Source organism: Lagenorhynchus albirostris, chromosome 14, assembly GCF_949774975.1.
Source record: "Lagenorhynchus albirostris chromosome 14, mLagAlb1.1, whole genome shotgun sequence".
NCBI classification, from domain to species: domain Eukaryota; kingdom Metazoa; phylum Chordata; class Mammalia; order Artiodactyla; family Delphinidae; genus Lagenorhynchus; species Lagenorhynchus albirostris.
In genome coordinates this window covers 46,496,425-46,515,569 of record NC_083108.1, presented here as the reverse complement: position 1 = coordinate 46,515,569, position 19,145 = coordinate 46,496,425, and the positions used below count along the sequence as shown (strand labels likewise).

General features: G+C 35.6%; 1 protein-coding gene across 9 annotated transcripts in view; it reads right to left on the bottom strand.

Moving 5' to 3' along the window:
• SS18 (SS18 subunit of BAF chromatin remodeling complex) overlaps window positions 1-19,145 on the bottom strand; it is a 76,991-nt gene that overhangs the window by 32,975 nt on the left and 24,871 nt on the right. For 8 of the 9 annotated variants that reach the window (XM_060120746.1, XM_060120752.1, XM_060120753.1 and 5 more), the window contains exons 4-5: window positions 6,014-6,167; window positions 1,769-1,990 (exon numbers count right to left, since the gene is read on the bottom strand). In XM_060120746.1, coding sequence (XP_059976729.1) covers window positions 1,769-1,990; window positions 6,014-6,167 — 376 coding nt within the window. Of the gene's footprint in view, window positions 1-1,768; window positions 1,991-6,013; window positions 6,168-10,014; window positions 10,059-19,145 lie in introns of all 9 variants that reach the window. The other variant, XM_060120751.1, reaches the window with a different exon arrangement.

Genomic DNA, 19,145 nt, shown 5'->3' with positions numbered 1-19,145 from the left:
TCTAAACTCATTTTTCTTTTAAAGCTAAAAAAATAGTAACTGTTGAAATTTGTATAATGACCATGAACATAGTAATATATAATCAGTAAATTTAATAGGGCCAACTTTTTGAGCAGCTTTTTGAAATGACATGTTTTGTGTGGTAGGTCTACATGTTTTTATTATATTAGCCTTTGCATTAATATGTTTTTTTTTAATTTTTCACATAGGGAATACAGTCAATAATATTTAACAATTTTGTTCAATGACAGTTGGTAACTAGACTTATCGTGGTGATCATTTCATAATGTGTGAAAATATCGAATCATGATGTTGTACACCTGAAACTAATATTGTATGTTAATTATAACTCAATAAAAGAAAAATAATTTTAGTTAAAAAAAATAGAAAGACTAGTTGGTCCCTATGTTTTGAACAAAAAATTCCTATAAACACTTCAAGTCCTTTCTCCAAAAACAGTTAACTATTTTCTACATACACACTGCTGCATGCATTATCTTTTCTTCTTCAGATCTTATAATGTCATATCAAATCATGCTGCAGCAACATCCATTTTTGCGCACATCCTACCTTTCCTTAACTATAGTTTCTAAGAAGTGTACCATAACTACGGTGGTTGCTGTAAAGAATCACTATCAATTTTTCTGCTTTTTCCTGGTAACCAAACTGTACAGAGAAACATCTGAACCCCCTTCTGATCTAGCACTGACTGGATCTTGCTGTTGTTTTGAACCTTTAATTGATAGAATAAAAAAAAAAAAATACTCCACCATGGGCACTGAACAACTTTTGCGGGGAAAAATGGAGCAAGTGCCAGTTTTGTGAAGCTGCATCCATTGACAATTTGTTCTATTATCTCCCTTTGTTTCCGGTGTATTTTATCTAAATTACAGAAAATATCTTTATTAATATTTTAAAATTACAATATATTATTTCATCAAAAATCATGATCAACAGATTAACTTCCTTTTTCTGGGTGTACTCTGGTGATGTGTTTTTCATAAGCAAAATCTAGAAAATTTTATTGCAAATACATTTAATTCTATCCTAGACTCTTAACCTCACCGCATTTAGTAACTGAAATAGCTTTAGGCTGGCAACAGGCCAAATGTTTTCCCAGGCAATTAGCAGAACAGAGCGCCACTTACTGGTTTTTAGTTATTATTCACAAGAATACTTAAAAGAGAAACATGATAACAATTTCATTCTCTGAGGCTGGTAATAAACTTTAATAGACTTCACACCACTCTAAGAATATAAGAATACAGCAGCACCTCCACTGAACATTCTAATAACAAACTATGTTAAAATTACCTTTAATGCTGAAACACAGCATCAGAAAACATTAAATCAAGGGAAATTCATAGAAATTAATATATTCTTCACAAGTAAAATGAACCACAGAACAGATGTTTTTTAAGGAGTGTACTTACAAAGATAAAATTGTATTTTCTCAGTTTTCTAGCTCTAACCAAATGTTTGGTTATTCATTGATTAGCTTAAAAATCCAAAAATATAAAATCTCAAACTGTCCAAAGACATAAAAATAAATAAGCTTAAAAAGCTAAATTGAGCATTTTAATTTCTAAATGTAAAAGGAAAAAATTATTTTAAGTTGGTTTCGAACTTGATGTTCCTTTTCTATGGGTATTATTGTTCCTCACTTCAAACTTGTAATTTTGCAAATCAGCTAACATTTTGAAAAAACTGTTCGATTTTTGAAGGCTAATGGAGCATCCTAGTCAAGAATTTTATAAAGCTTACTTACCTTGGTTTGGTTGAATATTCATATTTGGTCTGGGGCCATAGTTTCCCATTGGCTGCCCTTGACTCATGGTCATCTGGTTCTGTACCGGCATGCTCTGGGACGATGGCACGGAATGGCTGTAACCTCCCATGGACCCGTGGCTACTTGAAGGCATATTCATGGAACTGTTTGTCATATTGAGTTGATTGGGTCCAGGTCCCTGCATAGGCATATGGTTAGGCCCTTTGAAGAAAAGTGATCAGAACAAAAATATGAAAGTTAAGCAGATGACCTATACAAAAGTACCTTAAAAAGCTTATTTATTTTTTTTGCATTAATGTAACAAGAGCACAAACAATAACTTGAGTATTTAATCAATAGCAAACAAAGTAAATGCTTTACATGAATAATAGCAAATACTGTGAGGTAGACATTATTATCATTTTACAGATTAAGAAACTGTTGCTTTTGAAAAGCCAGGAACATCCTGGAAAAAAAAAAAAAGAGTAATGAAGGAGGACTTGCTTTGTAAGAGACCAAAACATATAAAGCTGAATTAAAACTATGTAGTATTAACACATAAATGCAGATCAATAAACCTAGAGCACAGTCTGAAAGTGACCGAAATGCATAATTTGGTAAATAACAATGGCGCTGACGTTAAGTATCAATGAGCAAAAGAAAAGATAATTCAATAAATGATGTTTAACAACTGAGTAGATATCTGGAAAAATACAGGTTGGGTCCCTACCACATTCCTTCTACCAAAACTAAGTCCAGATGAATAAAAAAATTAAACATTAAAAAGAAGAAAAAGCAAAGAAATCATAACAGAGTATTGCAAAACGGAGAATTTTAAAAATAATCTTGGACTGTAAGGGCCTTTTTAAGTATGCCAAAAAACCCAGAACCATAAAAGATTTATAAAGTAGAGTACATAAAAATAAAACATTTGCACATGCCCAACAAAACAAAATTAAGTAATAAAAAGATAAACTGGGAAAAAATTATTTACAAGAAATATCACAGACCAAACTACTTACTTAACATATAAAGCAAGTAAAAGACCACCAGCAGTAAAAGGGCCAAGTATATGAATGATCACTTCACAAGAAAACTACAAAAGGGGTCATAAAACATGAGAAAATTGCTTGCTTTATTTAATATAATAAAAAGGCAAATTAAAACTATGAGATCCATTTTTCACCTATTAGATTTACAAAGATCAAAAGTTTTGTTCCAATTATATTATGAAGAAGCACTTTCATACTTTGTTGAGAGAATATAAATGTATAAATAAGTCTACTATAAATTGGTCTACTATTTTTATGTAGACCAATATGGTAATAACTACCATATTTTAAAATACATATACCTTTAGGGCTTCCCTGGTGGCGCAGTGCAGGGGAAGTGGTGCTAATGCAGGGGACACGGGTTTGAGCCCTGGTCCAGGAAGATCCCACATGACTCGGAGCAACTAAGCCCATGCACCATAACTACTGAGCCTGCATGCCACAACTACTGAGCCCGCGTGTCACAACTACTGAAGCCCGCGCGCCTAAAGCCCTTCTCTTGTGCTCTGCAACAAGAGAAGCCACCGCAATGAGAAGCCCACACACCGAAACGAAGAGTAGCCCCCTGAAACTAAAGAAAGCCTGCATGCAGCAACAAGGACCCAGCGCAGCCATAAATGAATGAATGAATGAATGAATGAATAAAAATAAAATGCATATACCTTTAACCTAGCAATTTCAGTTCTAGGAACTTATCCTATAAATATACAAGTTTTTGTGTGTGTACGTATATGGATGCAAAATTTTAAGTTTATCTGTTTACTTATTTATTTATATTTTACAGGCATAGTCACAAGAGCATAATTTTTAACACCAAAAGACTAGAAATAACCTATATTTCTATCAGAAGGGAACTGTCCAAGTAAATTAGAGGCATCCATCAAAAAGAATGTAATGCAGTCATCAAAAGGAATGAGGCAGCTCTTTATATACCGAGTGGTTTCCAAAATATATGTTTATATACTCATGGTCTCCAAGAGAAACCTTTAAGAGGTAAAAAAATGATATCTAGTAATATCTACTATATGCTACCATTTGTGTTTTTAAAAAAAGAATAAGAAGAAAGAAAATAGAATGTACACATGCATATGCATATGTTTTTCAAGGATAACTGGGTACCCAATGCCTGTCTGGAACAAAGAGTCTGGGTAGGTAGGTAGGGGCTGTATGCGCCTTTTTGTACCTTTTTTATTTTGGTGCCATAGATACGTATTATCTATTTTTTTTAATCAATTATTTTTTTTTAAAAGGAACCTAAGACTAAGAGGATATACGAACAAATCAAACAGCATATAAGAAGCACTACAACTTACATTATAAAATAAAATATTAAAAACAAAACTAAAATCGGAAATTAAAAGCCTAGCTACAAATTTGTGTGCATAAAAAGGTTGGCTAAATACTATACAAAACTTATTAAATAAAGACAATATAAGTAACTGGACTTCCAATTTCTCCTACACCTAACTGTAAACTCTCTAACTATAAATTGTTTTAGAAGCTCTATGGTATTCTGGACAATCTAGGTCATAAGTGGTTGAAAATCTCTGGCTCATAAAGAGTATATCTTACTCGAGACAGCCTTACACAAAAACGAAAATGTCATGTTAACAATAATTATATTGCTGCTGCTTGCTTCCTCAGCCTTAGGCTTGAATGTTATCTGGAGAACTTGAGTCAAAATCCTAATTAAAGATACCACCGGGCTTCCCTGGTGATGCAGTGGTTGGCAGTCTGCCTGCCAATGCAGGGGACATGGGTTCGTGCCCTGGTCTGGGAAGATCCCACATGCCGCGGAGCGGCTGGGCCCGTGAGCCATGGCCACTGAGCTTGCGCGTCCAGAGCCTGTGCTCCGCAACGGGAGAGGCCACAACAGTGAGAGGCCCGTGTACCGAAAAAAAAAAGGTACCACCATAAAAAGTCACAAAACTCCTCTAACATGCTAACCTGCATTAGCACTACCCCACCAGTTTTAAAAGCAATGTGTCCTAATGAGCTAGATGTGGATTAAGCAAGAAGCTTGCTTCTGACCACAACCAGACAAGTAGTTACCTCTTTATTCCTACCTCCACATGGTAGAGGGCCACTGGGCCATGACCGTGGAAGCCTTGGCAGGAAAGAGAAGGTTGCCACCAAGACACCACAGCCCTCCTACATGACCCATCACACATCAATCTCCTATAAGCCAGGCTATCTGGCCTCTTTTGCTCTGTGCTCTCTTTTGCTTCATTTTTTACACCCATAGTCCCTGGACACCAATGCTACCAACCAACATAATCAGTTAAGACAACACTATCCTAAGGATGCTAATATTACTAATTTAAAAAATAAATTGCTCTGTTATTTTAATTTACTCTCTTTATTGCTATTTGTTTAATACTTTCTTTTTGTTAATGAAAACCACCTTTGTCTTTAGAAAGTAAAAATATGAATTATAGGTATGGGTGTGACTGATGTTACAAAAACAAAATAGTTTAAAGATACTGATACTTTTCAGATTAAAAATTCAAACCAGCAAAAGGTAACTAAATAAGCATCCAATGGTCTCAAGGGTATTTTAAGCGGCTCTAAACTTAAAATGGATAAATAGTAAATGGTTCATTATATAAGAAACCTGACACTTTTCAGCTTTTAATTTTGCTTCAATATCAATTTCCATATTTCTACTATACTATAAACATATGTATTCATAAAAATGCATACTCAGTTTCAAAAGACCAATGAGGAAATACTAAATACATGAGCACTTTAGAGCCTGTTTTGTTTTTTCTCCCCATGTGTCTTTTCCAGCAATACTGTTTCTGAGACCAATAAATTTTTAAGTAAATACAAAACTCAGAGAAATGTTACACATTTTTATAAACAGATCTTAATTCTTAAGCCATGGCACAATGCCTTTTTTCCCCCAAAAGCTTCTAAAGCCAGCTGTATTGCATAGTTTCAGACAGACTAAATTTAGCCAGTTCTGTTCATCAGAGGAATGCTGTGTGTCAGCTACATCAAAGCCCAAGGGCGGCCTGATAAACACTGAATACAGGTCACGTAGCTCTGTAGCTAACAAACTCTAAGAGAGCTTGGACTCGGGGGCATTCAAAGCAGTTTTGTCATCAACAATCTAGTATCCCTTGAGCCCCCACGTCGTTTCAGTTGCTAAGCAACTCCGGTGTTAATGTCTTAGAGGAGAAAAACTTACCAGGCATCTGGCCGTTCATCTGGTTCTGCATGTGTGGTGCAGGAGGACCCCCAGCTACCATTCCATCTGAAGGCATGTTGTGTGAGCGTGGAGGTGGGGGAGGGCCGCTCTGATTCATCCCTCCAGGACCCATAGGCATATTCTGTGTGGGTGGCTGAAAGAAGACAGTTTAGTAAAATAAGAAAAACAGTCAGACTAATATACTAAAGATGCATATGGTATAACAGTTGCCTATACTATTCAGTTGAATAGGGACAAAAACACAAATGCATTTCAACTTATTCTAATGCATTTTAATCATGGACTTAACAACATCATATTTAATATGCTTCACAAGATTCAAAAGACTTCACAAGATTGTTAGCATGAATATATCATCCAACCACCTTAGACCAAAAGAACACCATGATTCAAGTATATTCTACTTTACAGTGAAAGTTAAAAATTATAACATTCTATACAAAAAGAATTCTTATTTATTTATGTATAAGGATTTCTAATGTGCCCACTATTGTTGTTATTTAAATTATGTTTTAAAAATTAAGTCTCCTTTCATTATTAATATATTTGGATATATTTACTATTAATGATGAATTTTACCTGAAAAGATATAGCAACAAAAGACTAAGGACCAGAAGCTTCAAAATGTGATATATTTTATACTGTTTGAGGAGGGGGAGTGGTTTTGGAGGGGAAATGTTTTAAACCACAAAGACTCAGCTCAGCCCAACATTTTTGTGCCGACTACTCCTATGGATTGGAAACATTACTGATGGCCTCCAAGGGTACAGAGACAGCTGCCTCAAAAGGATGCCTTTGGCAAATTTCCTAATGAAAGTGTGAAAAAAATCACTGACTAACCTTGAGAGTTCACAAAAGGGCAAAAGGAAAAACACAGATACAAGGTGCTCTATAACACCTGGCTCCCTTCTTGGGAATATTTGGGTAGAGAAAGCACATAGCTTCTTTCCAAACCTGTTTTTTAATCCTACAAGAGGATAGGGAAGTATTGTTCTTTACAAATCTATTTCTGCCTTCTTTCTCTACTTGTCTATGTTTTAAACATAATGTCCAGTCCTAGAACTTCAGTCATTCTCTTCCTCCCGTATGTTTACTGTGTCTGTACCACCCAGATTTTGCGAACACAATCCTCCCTGGCATACTTACCAGATATACATTGTTCTTTAGACATCACAGTAAACACTCAAATCTCCAACCACCTAATAACTACTAACATTTACAAAATTAACCAAGTACTACTCTAATAGCACTCGTTCCAAATTCATAATCTTAATTTCTTCACTACTAAATCCAATCCAATAATTGCTCATTAAATATTTTCTCTTCAATTCTTATCTTAAATTCTTCATCCAATTTGTATTCTTTAAACACTTTCTTCCATTTTCAAAAAACTTACTAAATATCAACTTAGTGTCACATATCTCACTTTAAATCATCCTTTACCATCCTTCAATATGGCTGACTTGGCCCTCTTGCTTGAAAATAAAATTCCTTTCTCCTATATCCTTGTCCAGATTTTCTCTTGAAAATTCATGCTCTCACTCTCAATAGGTATCAGTTTTTCATTTTCTTGTGATTCAATTCATGAAACATCAATATGCGTGGTTCCCATCATAACAGACTAGCTTGTACCAAACCAACCCTCTTGCTAATAATAAAAGTTATAAAATCTAGACAAATGTAGAAACCATTTGAAGGCACTGAAGAGTAATGTACACAGAGAGGAACAAGAGGGGCTACAACTCTTTAAAGAAGGGAAAAATAGAAAATCAGCCCCATAATCAACTTGGCTTTTCCTTTACTTTGCTGTATAACAGGAAAATAGAGTCCAAGTACAAAGTGGCAGTCCTACTAGACTGAGAGAAGACAGAATTTTTGGCTAACAGAGAGCCGGAAATTAAAGAACCAAGTTCCAGAGAGGAAGAAACACAAAGAGGGGTAAATTCAAGAAAACTAGCAGAAAACAGCAGTTCGGAAGTAAAAGAGCTAAAAAGAGATTTCAGCTTCTGCCCAGTTCGAGGGAGACAAAGATTGGAGTGTAGGCCCCACCAAATCAGAAGGGCCTTCAAAACCAATTCAGTCTCTCTGTTGAGACTTCAAAAAAGCCTCTCCTTGGACTAAGGTAAAAATTGAAACAGATCAGCCCTAACAAGTCAATAAGCCCTCAATTAAAAGTTACAAGGCATTCTAAAAAAAATAAGAATAAATGGCCAACACCCATTAGGATGGCTATAATAATTTAAAAAAAACTACAGAAAGTAACATGTGTTGGCAAGAATGCAGAGAAAATCTCTTGTACATGCTGATGGGATTGTAAGAGGGTGCAACTATTGTGGAGAACACTTTAGCAGTTTCTCAAAGAGTTAAACAGAGTTACCATATGACCTAGCAATTCCACTCCTGGTATAGACCCAAGAGAACTGAAGACGTACATTCACACAAAACTTATACGTGAATGTTCACAGCAGCACTATTCATAATAGCCAGACAGTAGAAAAAAACCTAAATGTCCTTCAGCTGATGAATTGATAAACAAAATGTGGTAAATATCCACACAATGGAATATTATTCAGCCACAAAATGGAATGAAGTAGTGATACACGCTACAACATGGATAAGTCTTGAAAACACTACGCTAAGTGAAGAAGTCAGACTCAAAAGGCCATACATTGTATGATTCCATTTCTATCAACTGTCCAGAATAGACAAAGCTGGAGAGACAGAAAGTAGACTGATCAGTCTTTGCCAGGGGACAGGCAGAGGGGAGAATTGAGGTTGACTGTCACTGGTCATGAGTTTTCTTCTTTGGGGTGATGGTGTCCTAGAATAAGATAATGGTGATGGCTGCACAGCACTATGAATATACTAACACCCACTGAATTGTATACAGGGATTCCTCATTTTATTGTGCTTCACAGATACCATGTTTTTCTACAAATCAGAGGTCTGTGGCAACCCTGTGTGGAACAACTGGATCAGCACCATTTTTCCAACAGCATCTGCTCATTTCATGTCTTTGTGTCACATTTTGATAATTTTCACAATACTTCAAACTTTTTCATGATTATTATATATGTTATGGTGGTCTGTGAGCAGTGCCCTTTAATGTTACTATTGCAAAAAGATTATCACTCACTGAAGGTTCAGATTATGGTTAGCATTTTTTAGCAATAAAATATTTTTTAATTAAGGTATGTACATTGATTTTTAGACACAGTGCTACTGCATACTTCATAGACTACAGTACAGTCTAAACATAACTTTTATATGCTCTGGGAAACTGAAAAATTTCTGTAACTAGCTTTATTGCAATATTCACTGTACTGTGGTGGTCTGGAACTGAATCCACAATATCTCTGAGGGGTGCCTGTATTTTTAAAGGTTAAAATGATGAACCTCATGTTATGCGAATTTCACCTCCATTAAAAAAAAAAAGAGTAGATGGACAACAAATAGAAATAATAGAAAACAGGAGAAGACACATAGGTCATTCACATTTTAGAGTTATCTGAGAGACTTTAAAAATGACTGATTGATATATTCAAGGCAAAAAACAAACAGGACAAATGGAGAATTTCAGCAAAGCCTAGAATTCTTAAGTCAAAGGGAGCAACAAACATATAGAAAATACAACACATCAAAAAGATATAAAGGAGAGAAAATATGAGCAGAAAATGTAAAGAAAGACATGTACGTCATGGTGAAAAGGCGTAAAACACATCTAACTGGAGTTACAAAAGTAGAAGAGAGAGAATTCCCTGGAGGTCCAGAGGTTAGGACTCCGTGCTCTCATTGCCAAGGACATGGGCTTGATACCTGGTTGGGGAACTAAAATCCCACAAGCTATGCAGTGCAGCCAAAAAAAGAGAAAAAATGTAGAGAAGAGAAAATAACACATAAGCAATAAGAATACTGCTCAAGAATTTTCCAAAGCTAACAAAAGACATGAGTCTCTAGCAAACGTATGAAGCGCTACAAACCTCAGCAGGATGTGAAGAAAACCATGGCTAGATACTTCAAAGTCCTAAAAACCAAAGTCAAAGTGAAAATCTTAAAAGTGGCCAGGGAAAATAAAACACATTACCTTCAGGTGAATGGCAATTAGACTAAAAACCTATTTTTTATCAGAAATAATGGAAATAGAATATTTAAAAAATGACATCTATAAAGTGCTAAGACAGAAAAAGAAAATAATCAACAACCAACCTAGAATTCTATACTAAGAGAAAATAACCTCCAAACACAAAAATGAAACAATAAAAAAGAAAAAAATGAAACAATAATAGTTTCAGATGAACAAAAGCTAAGATAACCTGTAACAAATGAAGAGAATTCATCCAGCTAAATGAAAACGGCACAGAACTAGAGGGATTAATAGGAATGGAAAGGTAAATATGTAGATAAATAAAAATATTAACATTTAAAATAATAGTGGGACTTTCCTGGTGGCACAGTGGTTAAGAATCTGCCTGCCAGTGCAGGGGACATGGGTTCAATCCCTCATCCGGGAAGATCCCACATGCCGCGGAGCAACTGAGCCCGTGCGCCACAACTACTGAGCCTGCGCTCTATAGCCCGCGAGCCACAACTACTGAGCCCACGTGCCACAACTACTGAAGCCCGTGCGCCAAGAGCCTGTGCTCCGCAACAAGAGAAGCATGCGCACGGCAACAAAGAGTAGCCCCCGCTCGCCGTAACTAGAGAAAGCCCGCGTGCAGCAACAAAGACCTAACGCAGCCAAAAATTAATTAATTAATTAATTTAATTAAATAACAGTAACAATGAATAGTATAGTTTAAACATATGTAGAAGTATAAAATATGACAAGACTAACATAAAGGACAGCAGAATTCAGGAAGTTATATTGTTGCAAGTTTCCTGTATTTTTCAGCAACTGTTAAAAGTACAAATTTGAGCAGAATCTAATAAACCAAGGATGCATATTGTAATCTGTTAGGCAACTACTTAAAAATGCATATGCACATATAAAAAATGTATAACTAAAAAACTAGAAGAGAGGAACAAATAATGCTTGACTAATTCAAAGAAGGACCAGAAAGAGACAAATAGGAAACTAGTATCAGGGTGATAGACGGAAAGCCTACTATATCATGTTCAACATTAAATGTATATAGACCCCTCATTTCAATAAATAACAAAATTATTTTTTAAAACGCTCAACTAGGGGCTTCCCTGGTGGCGCAGTGGTTGAGAGTCCGCCTGCCGATGCAGGGGACGCGGGTTCGTGCCCCGGTCCGGGAGGATCCCACATGTGGAGCAGCTGGGCCGCTGAGCCTGCAAGTCTGGAGCCTGTGCTCCGCAATGGGAGAGGCCACAACTGTGAGAGGCCCGCATAACGCAAAAAAAAAAACAAAAAAAAACGCTCAACTATATTCTGTTCACAAGAGATCCACTTTAAACTTAAGGACACATATGTGTTAAAAGAAAAAGAATACTATGGGGGCTTCCCTGGTGGCACAGTGGTTGGGAGTCCGCCTGGCGATGCAGGGGACGCAGGTTCGTGCCCCGGTCTGGGAAGATCCCACATGCCGCGGAGCGGCTGGGCCCGTGAGCCATGGCCACTGGGCCTGCGCGTCCGGAGCCTGTGCTCCGCAGCGGGAAAGGCCACAGCAGTGAGAGGCCCGCGTACTGCAAAAAAAAAAAAAAGAAAAAGAATATTATGTAAACTCTAATCAAAAGTATGGTGATGTAACCATACATTAGATAGTTGACTTAAATCAGGACGTATTACTGGGGGAATTCCCTGGCAGTCGAGTTAGGACTCTGTGCTTCCATTGCAGGGGGCACGGGTTCAATCCCTGGTCCCTGGTTAGGGAACTAAGATCCCACAAGCCATGTAGTGTGACCAAATAAACAAATAAATAAAATAAAAAGGAATACTACTAGAAATACTAAAGGGATAGTTTAATAAAAGGATCAATTCAACAGAAATGTAACAATCATAAATTTGCATACATCTCATAATTGCAGTTTCAAAATCTATAATGTAAAAGGAAAAACGGAATAATCCATAATAATGGTTGGAGATTTTAATATACTTCTTCTAGTAACTGACAGAACAAGGAGACCAAAAAAACAACAAACAAATGAAAAAAAAACCCTGAGAATATGAAAGATTTGACATCATTATTAACAACTCAATGTAATTAACATGCATAGACTACTATATGCAACAATTGCATAATACACATTCTTCTCAAATACTCAAGGAATATAGACCAAACTAGGTCATATACAGGGCCACAGGGCAAGTCAACAAATAACAAATGATTGAAATCTTATGCTGTATGTTTTGAGCACAGTGAAATTAAACTAGAAATCAATAACAGAAAACCAATAACCTGTTAGTTAATGAAGAAATAACAATGGAAATTAGAAAATACGTTTAACTGAATGGTAATGAAAATGCAACATCAAAATTTGTGAGACGCAGCTACAGCTATGCTAAAAGGAAAATTTATAGCTTTAAAATGCATATTTAAAATTCATTTTTAAGAAAAGTTGAAAAATTAATGATATAAGCTTCTACGTGCAGTAGCTAGGAAAAGACATCAGTCAAACCCAAAGTGGTATAATGAAGGAAATAAAATAGACAAGTACTCAATGAACCATACACAATCTTCCAGAGAACACAAAAATGTAGAACAATTCCCAATCCTTAATGAGGTCACCAAAACTCTGACACCAAAACCTCAAAATGATATTACAAGAAAGAAATTTACAGGCCAATATTTCTCATGAACAGACACAAAAATCCTAAACAAAATTTTGCAAATCAAATATAGACTGTATTAAAAAGACAATACATTATATAACCAATGGAATTTATTCCAGGAGTGCAGGCTGATTTAACTTTTGGAAATTGATCATTGTAACTCACCAAATTACCAAAATAAAATTCATATAATCATCTCAATAAAGGAAAATTATGTGATAAAATTCAACCACTAAAGACTTTAAAAAATTAATAGGAGCATCCTTAATCTAACAATCTAGTTTACAAAAAAATGTATACTCAATATCATCTTACTGATGAAATACTGGACTTTCAGGAAAGAAAACAAGAATTCAGGAACAAGACAAGAATATCCATTAACACCAAGACTATTCAACAAAATAAATAAACCAATAAACAAATCAGTAGTATAAAAAAAAAGTAGGAAAAAAATAAGAAGGAATAAAAGATTGGAAAAGACATAATTATTATTCAAAGATGACATGATTGAATGCATAGAAAACCCCAAGAAAATCTGTAACAAACTATGAGAATCACTAAGGTAACTAGAGACAAGGTCAATATATAAAAATCAACTGTATTTCTATATATTGCCAATAAACTAGAAAATTAAAATTTAAAAGATGATACCATGTATAATAGCATCCAAAAAAACTGAATAGCTAGGAACAAATCTAGCAAGATATGTGCAATACTTCTACACTGAGACAATGTTGAGAGAAATTAAGGAGTTTACTAAACAGAGGGATATGCCATCTTCATTGACTGGAAGACTAAATATTGTGGAGATATCAGTTTCTCCAATGTTGACTTAGAGATTCCATGTAATCTCAATCAAAATCCCAACAGGCTTTCTGTAGAAATTAACAAGCTGACTGTAAAATTTATATGGAAATACAAAAGACAAAATAGCCAGGACACTCAAAGAACAACACTATCTTCTGCTATAATTAAGATATTTGTTGGTGCAAGGACAGATAAACAAACCAAAAGAATAAAAAGACCAACAGAATAGAGTTGAGGAACAGTGTAACACATACAGTCATGTTACAACGAAACGACTTATATTCAATGGGTAAAAACTGATCTTTCCAATAAATGGTACCGGATAAGTTGAATATCATATGAACAAAAATGAACCCTGACTCCTAGCTCAGATCATAAACAAATTTAATTTGCAATGAATCATGGATAGACAAACTTTTAGAAGACTGCATAGGCATATCTTCATGACCCTGATACAAGAAAATATTTCTTAAACAAGATACAGAAAAGAAATAAAAAAGATTGATAAACTGGATTTCATTTAACTTAGAAACTCTGTTCATCCAAAGACATCATAAAGAGAATAAAAAAGCAACTTTCGAACTGGAAGAAGGTATCTGCAATATATATAGCCAATAAAAGATTTGTATCTAGAATAAAGAACCCCTACAAATAAATTTTAAAAAGGAAAACCCAATGGAAAATGGGCAAAAAACAGGCATCGGAAAACTTTTCTGGAATGGCAGCATTGTTCTATATCCTGATTGTAGTGGTGGTTACATGGATTTGTCAAAATTAATCCATCTATACAATTTAAATGAATGAATTTTATTCTCTGTAAATTATACCTCAAATGTCATTTCCTCAAGGAAGACCACCAGAATCATCAGCCCCCATTATCTGCTCCCTTAGTCCTAGATGCCCTTCCTTCATAGCATTTACAATTGGCACTTAAAATGTTTGTGTAATTACTTAATAAATGTCTGCCGACCACACTGTATGTTAACTTCTGTTAGGACTGAGTCCATAATTATATTTGCCTATCACTGTAGCCCCCAATCATCTAGTGTAAAATACAGTACTCAATAAAGATTTGTTAAATGAAAAAATGATTTTAAAATATAGCATTTCAAAATTAAATCAGGGGCCAGATCTTTGTGGTAATTTTCATGTTTTTTAATTGTCAAAATTCCCTATTCTACCTCATCTCCATCTGGAAGTCTATCAGACATCTCAACTTAAAATCTACAACACTGACTCCCTGATATCTCTGCCTCAGCCTCAAATCCCTTTACCCAACAGTATCAGCTGATGGCAATTTCATCCATCCAGTTGCTCTGAAAACCATGGGGTCATCTTTGACACTTTTCTTCTTACACTCTGCCCCCTACATACAATTTTCAACATATCCTTTGATCTCTACCTTTAACATATACTCAACAGTTTGACCACTTCTACCACTACCTCTTCTGCTACCACCCTGCTACCAGCCACCATCACCTCTCTCATGTTGATTACTGCAAGGGCCTCCTTACTGGATTTCCTGCTCCGACCCACACTTCTCCATAGTAAATTCTCCACACAGTAAGCAGAATGAGCTTATTAAAATATACCAATTCACTCTTCGGCTCAAAATCCTCCAAGGGCTTCCGATTTCAGAGTGAAAAAGTCCTTACAATGGTCTACACAATAGGTTCTGTTCATATAAACTCCTTATTCTGTCCCAGCCACAACAGCCTTCATGTTGTTCCTTCAACAAGCCAGGCACAGTTTCACTTCAGGAGCTTTCCACTGCTTCTTTCCTCTGCCTAAAACATTCTTCCTCAAGTCTTAGCTTAGATGTCACCTTCTCAAAGAGGTATACCCTGACCAGTCTACTTCATATTACAAATTCCATCCCCTGCCTCCAGTATTTCCAATACACCTCTCCCTCTCCTATTTGTTTTCCTTTTCCTTAGCTCTTTCCATTGTCCAACAGACTACGTGATTTAATTATTTGTTATGCTTGCCTCGTTTGCTAGAATATAAAACCCAAGAGAGCAGGAATGTTTTGCTCACTGATGTTTCAAAAACTAACTATTGCCTGACACACAGTAGGCACTTAATATTTAGTAAATAAATGAAGAAACCATCAAATTTAAATGATTTACTATAAAACTAAAAATAATTTTGACTATAAAATTATCTTCAATATTTCTTTAGAATACAAAAAAACTGAAAAATACAAATTTTAGTTTAACAATTCTTCATCTGTATAACTATCATTAGTATAGCTGTCATCAAAATAGTTCCCCAAAGGAGGCACTAAAGTGACATGTAGAAATAGGAGATTTAAAAATAAATTATTCAACACACGCTATACATATTTTACATATATAGATACATATACACAGATAAAATACTTCCAAAAGTTGATAAAGAGATGATCCCTATACACACACAAGACTCTTGATTAGTCAACCAAGACTGGATCCAAAAGCCCCATCTGTATCATATTTGCCTTACTTCCTAGTCCTAAAATCAGTCTCCCCAAAATGAATTTTACACATATCTGAAACAGTTTAGGAAGGTCTCCTCGATTCCTCATTCGTGCCTACAAGAAATTTCAGGATGCCACCATGGGTAGCCTTGAATTTATGCTGGCTTTTGACCTCACCAATTGATTTCTTCAATTTAACAATCTCATAAATTGTCATATGGCACCTTGTTCCAAAAAAGATAGCTAATATTCAGTCCTATCGTAAAATGCGATCAGTTTAACTTTCATAACTAACAATATCTCCCAGTTATTTTCACAGCATTTTGATTCTTCAACTGTCCTAAAGGCTTAGGCCCCAGAATGACTGACCTACTAAAAATACTCTCCCCAGTTTTAGTACTAGGTTCCCCACTAAATTCAACTTTATGAAACAGCAAACATTTTTACCGTAACAAATCCAACATTACACTTTGTCTCAGCTCTGAAAAACCAAGTCTTCCAGACCCTGATGATGTTAACCACTAAACAATCACTCCAGAACCATATAATCTAAAGAACAAAAAGTAAATGTCTTTTTCTTCACAGACCAGAAGATTTCTCTAGAGTATTCTTTCAAAAGAAAAGAAAAAAATAAACTAATCTACTCCGGAAACACTGGGAGATAGGACTCTAAGCCTTTCTTTTTTTTCGGTACGCGGGCCTCTCACTGTTGTGGCCTCTCCCATTGCGGAGCACAGGCTCCGGACGCGCAGGCTCAGCGGCCATGGCTCACGGGCCTAGTCGCTCCGCGGCATGTGAGATCTTCCCGGACCGGGGCACGAACCCGTGTCCCCTGCATCGGCAGGCGGACTCTCAACCACTGCGCCACCAGGGAAGCCCTAAGCCTTTCTTAAAGTTGTAATAATACCACCCATTAAGAAATATATATTTGGCTTGGGACTTCCCTGGTGGCGCAGTGCCAATGCAGGGGACACGGGTTCAAGCCCTAGACCGGGAAGATCCCACATGCTGCGGAGCAACTAAGCCCATGCACCACAACTACTAAGCCTGTGTTCTAGAGCCCGCGAGCCACAACTACTGAAGCCTGCGCACCTAGAGCCCGTGCTCCGCAACAAGAGAAGCCACTGCAATGAGAAACCCGCACACCGCAACAAAGAGTAACCCCTGCTCACCACAACTAGAGAATGCCTGTGTGCAGCAATGAAGACCCAGCACAACTAAAACTAATAAATAAATAAATACATTTTTTTAAAAAATGAAGAAATATATATTTGCTTGATCTTGGATTTTTTAAATATTGTTTTTGTATCTATACCAGTCTGGCTTAATTACAAAAATAATGTGTAATCATTATAAAAATAGAAACAATATACACGGGAACCATTGCTAAAAGCTTGGTATGCACATCTCCAGAATCTTTTTCAAAATTCATATATATAAACATATATTTAGTTTTTAAAAGTAGGGTCACACTATCCTGTTATTAATTCTACTGTAGGTATTATTCTATATCAGCATATAATTCAATCTCATGCAAAAGTACAGAACTCAACTGAATAAGATATAACAGTTTTTAACCCATCCTCACTACTGACAGTTTTTCCTTATATTGTTTCATTATTTTGCCAATAAAAATAATGCTTAAACAACCCTGTACAAATACTTTTCTGTACTTATTCTGTGCAAAAAAGAATAAATTACTTAATTTCCAACATTCAGGTTCTTTACTTTCTTAGCTATATGGCAAACAAATTCTGCTCTTTATAGAGGTGAGCTAGATACATTATTTTCAATTAATAACAAAGGGACAACCTTTAGGTTCTCTAGTACATTTATAAGCTTCATTCACTAATATAGTTCTGCAAGAAAATTACACACACATTTGTATTTCTCGCAGTAGGATATATCCAATTTCTTTACATATTTGGACTCAGACAGTCTTCTGAATTTTATATATGCTATCCAGCAAATAGTTAACATGATTTTTCCTAGGATTCTAAAAAGACAAGATAGGCAACAATGTTGGCAAAATGCTCCCTATCATACATTAATGTAGAGAAATGTGCCCCCATAAATCAATTCTCTATGAAATACAGGGTTACCTCCTTTATGAAACCTTCCCTAATCCTCAACAGAACTAATTACTTCTATGTTTCAAATGTACTTTAAATATACATAATTCTAAAATAGCATATAAGTGTACTATAGAATTACTATCTGCTGTCTTTAATATCATTTATAGAACTTTTTGGCATATAAAATACACATTTCAAAAGACCATTTCACCTGTAGTCTTGCTTCTGTTTTTAATACCAAAATGTCTTAATTAGACACCTTTTATTTTGCAGCACTTTATTAGGTAGAAGAGAAAGAAGACAGCTGTGGCTGGTGAAAGAAAGGGGAGTAGTCTGAGAAGATCACTATGTTTCTGACTAAAAGAACTCAGTGTTCACACTACTCACTTGAGATAGGAAACAGCAAAATGGCTGTGCACTTTTTTTTCCTTTAACAGCAGGGAACAGAGGGGGAACTGAGACGGATGACTTTTGCCTACATTGTGTGGAGAGGCCTGTAAAATATCCAAACTGGTTATGTCAAGTGGAAGCTAGATTCATGGGGCACACTTGGGCAAGAAGATACATATTTGGGAGCCAAGAATATGGAGGGGAACATCAAGTCAAGAATATAAAAAATCAGGAGTGTGGGTGAAATCTCCCAGGAAGGGTGTGTATAGTAAAAAGTTGTTCAAGTACAGATCATCAACATTTGATAGGCAGGTAAAACATAGGAAGCCGAGCAGCTAGAAAGGTAAAAAAGAAAACTATCATAGAAGTTAAAGAATACAAGTTTCAACATTATCACACTGACCAAATAAATATGATCATGTTCATCAAACACTTAAGACATGCTGAAAATGATGACAATATTGAAGAAAAGTTCTTTCCATAATTCTAAATAAGAACTTAAACGCTTTCATTAAAAAAAACTGTAATAAAAAGACAAGGTACAGAACAGTGTGTATGGCAATCAAGGTTCTACCTGCCTAGAAAAGAAGGGGAAAGTATGTATTTACATTGGCTTTTATTTGCATAAAAAGCAGGTATAAGACA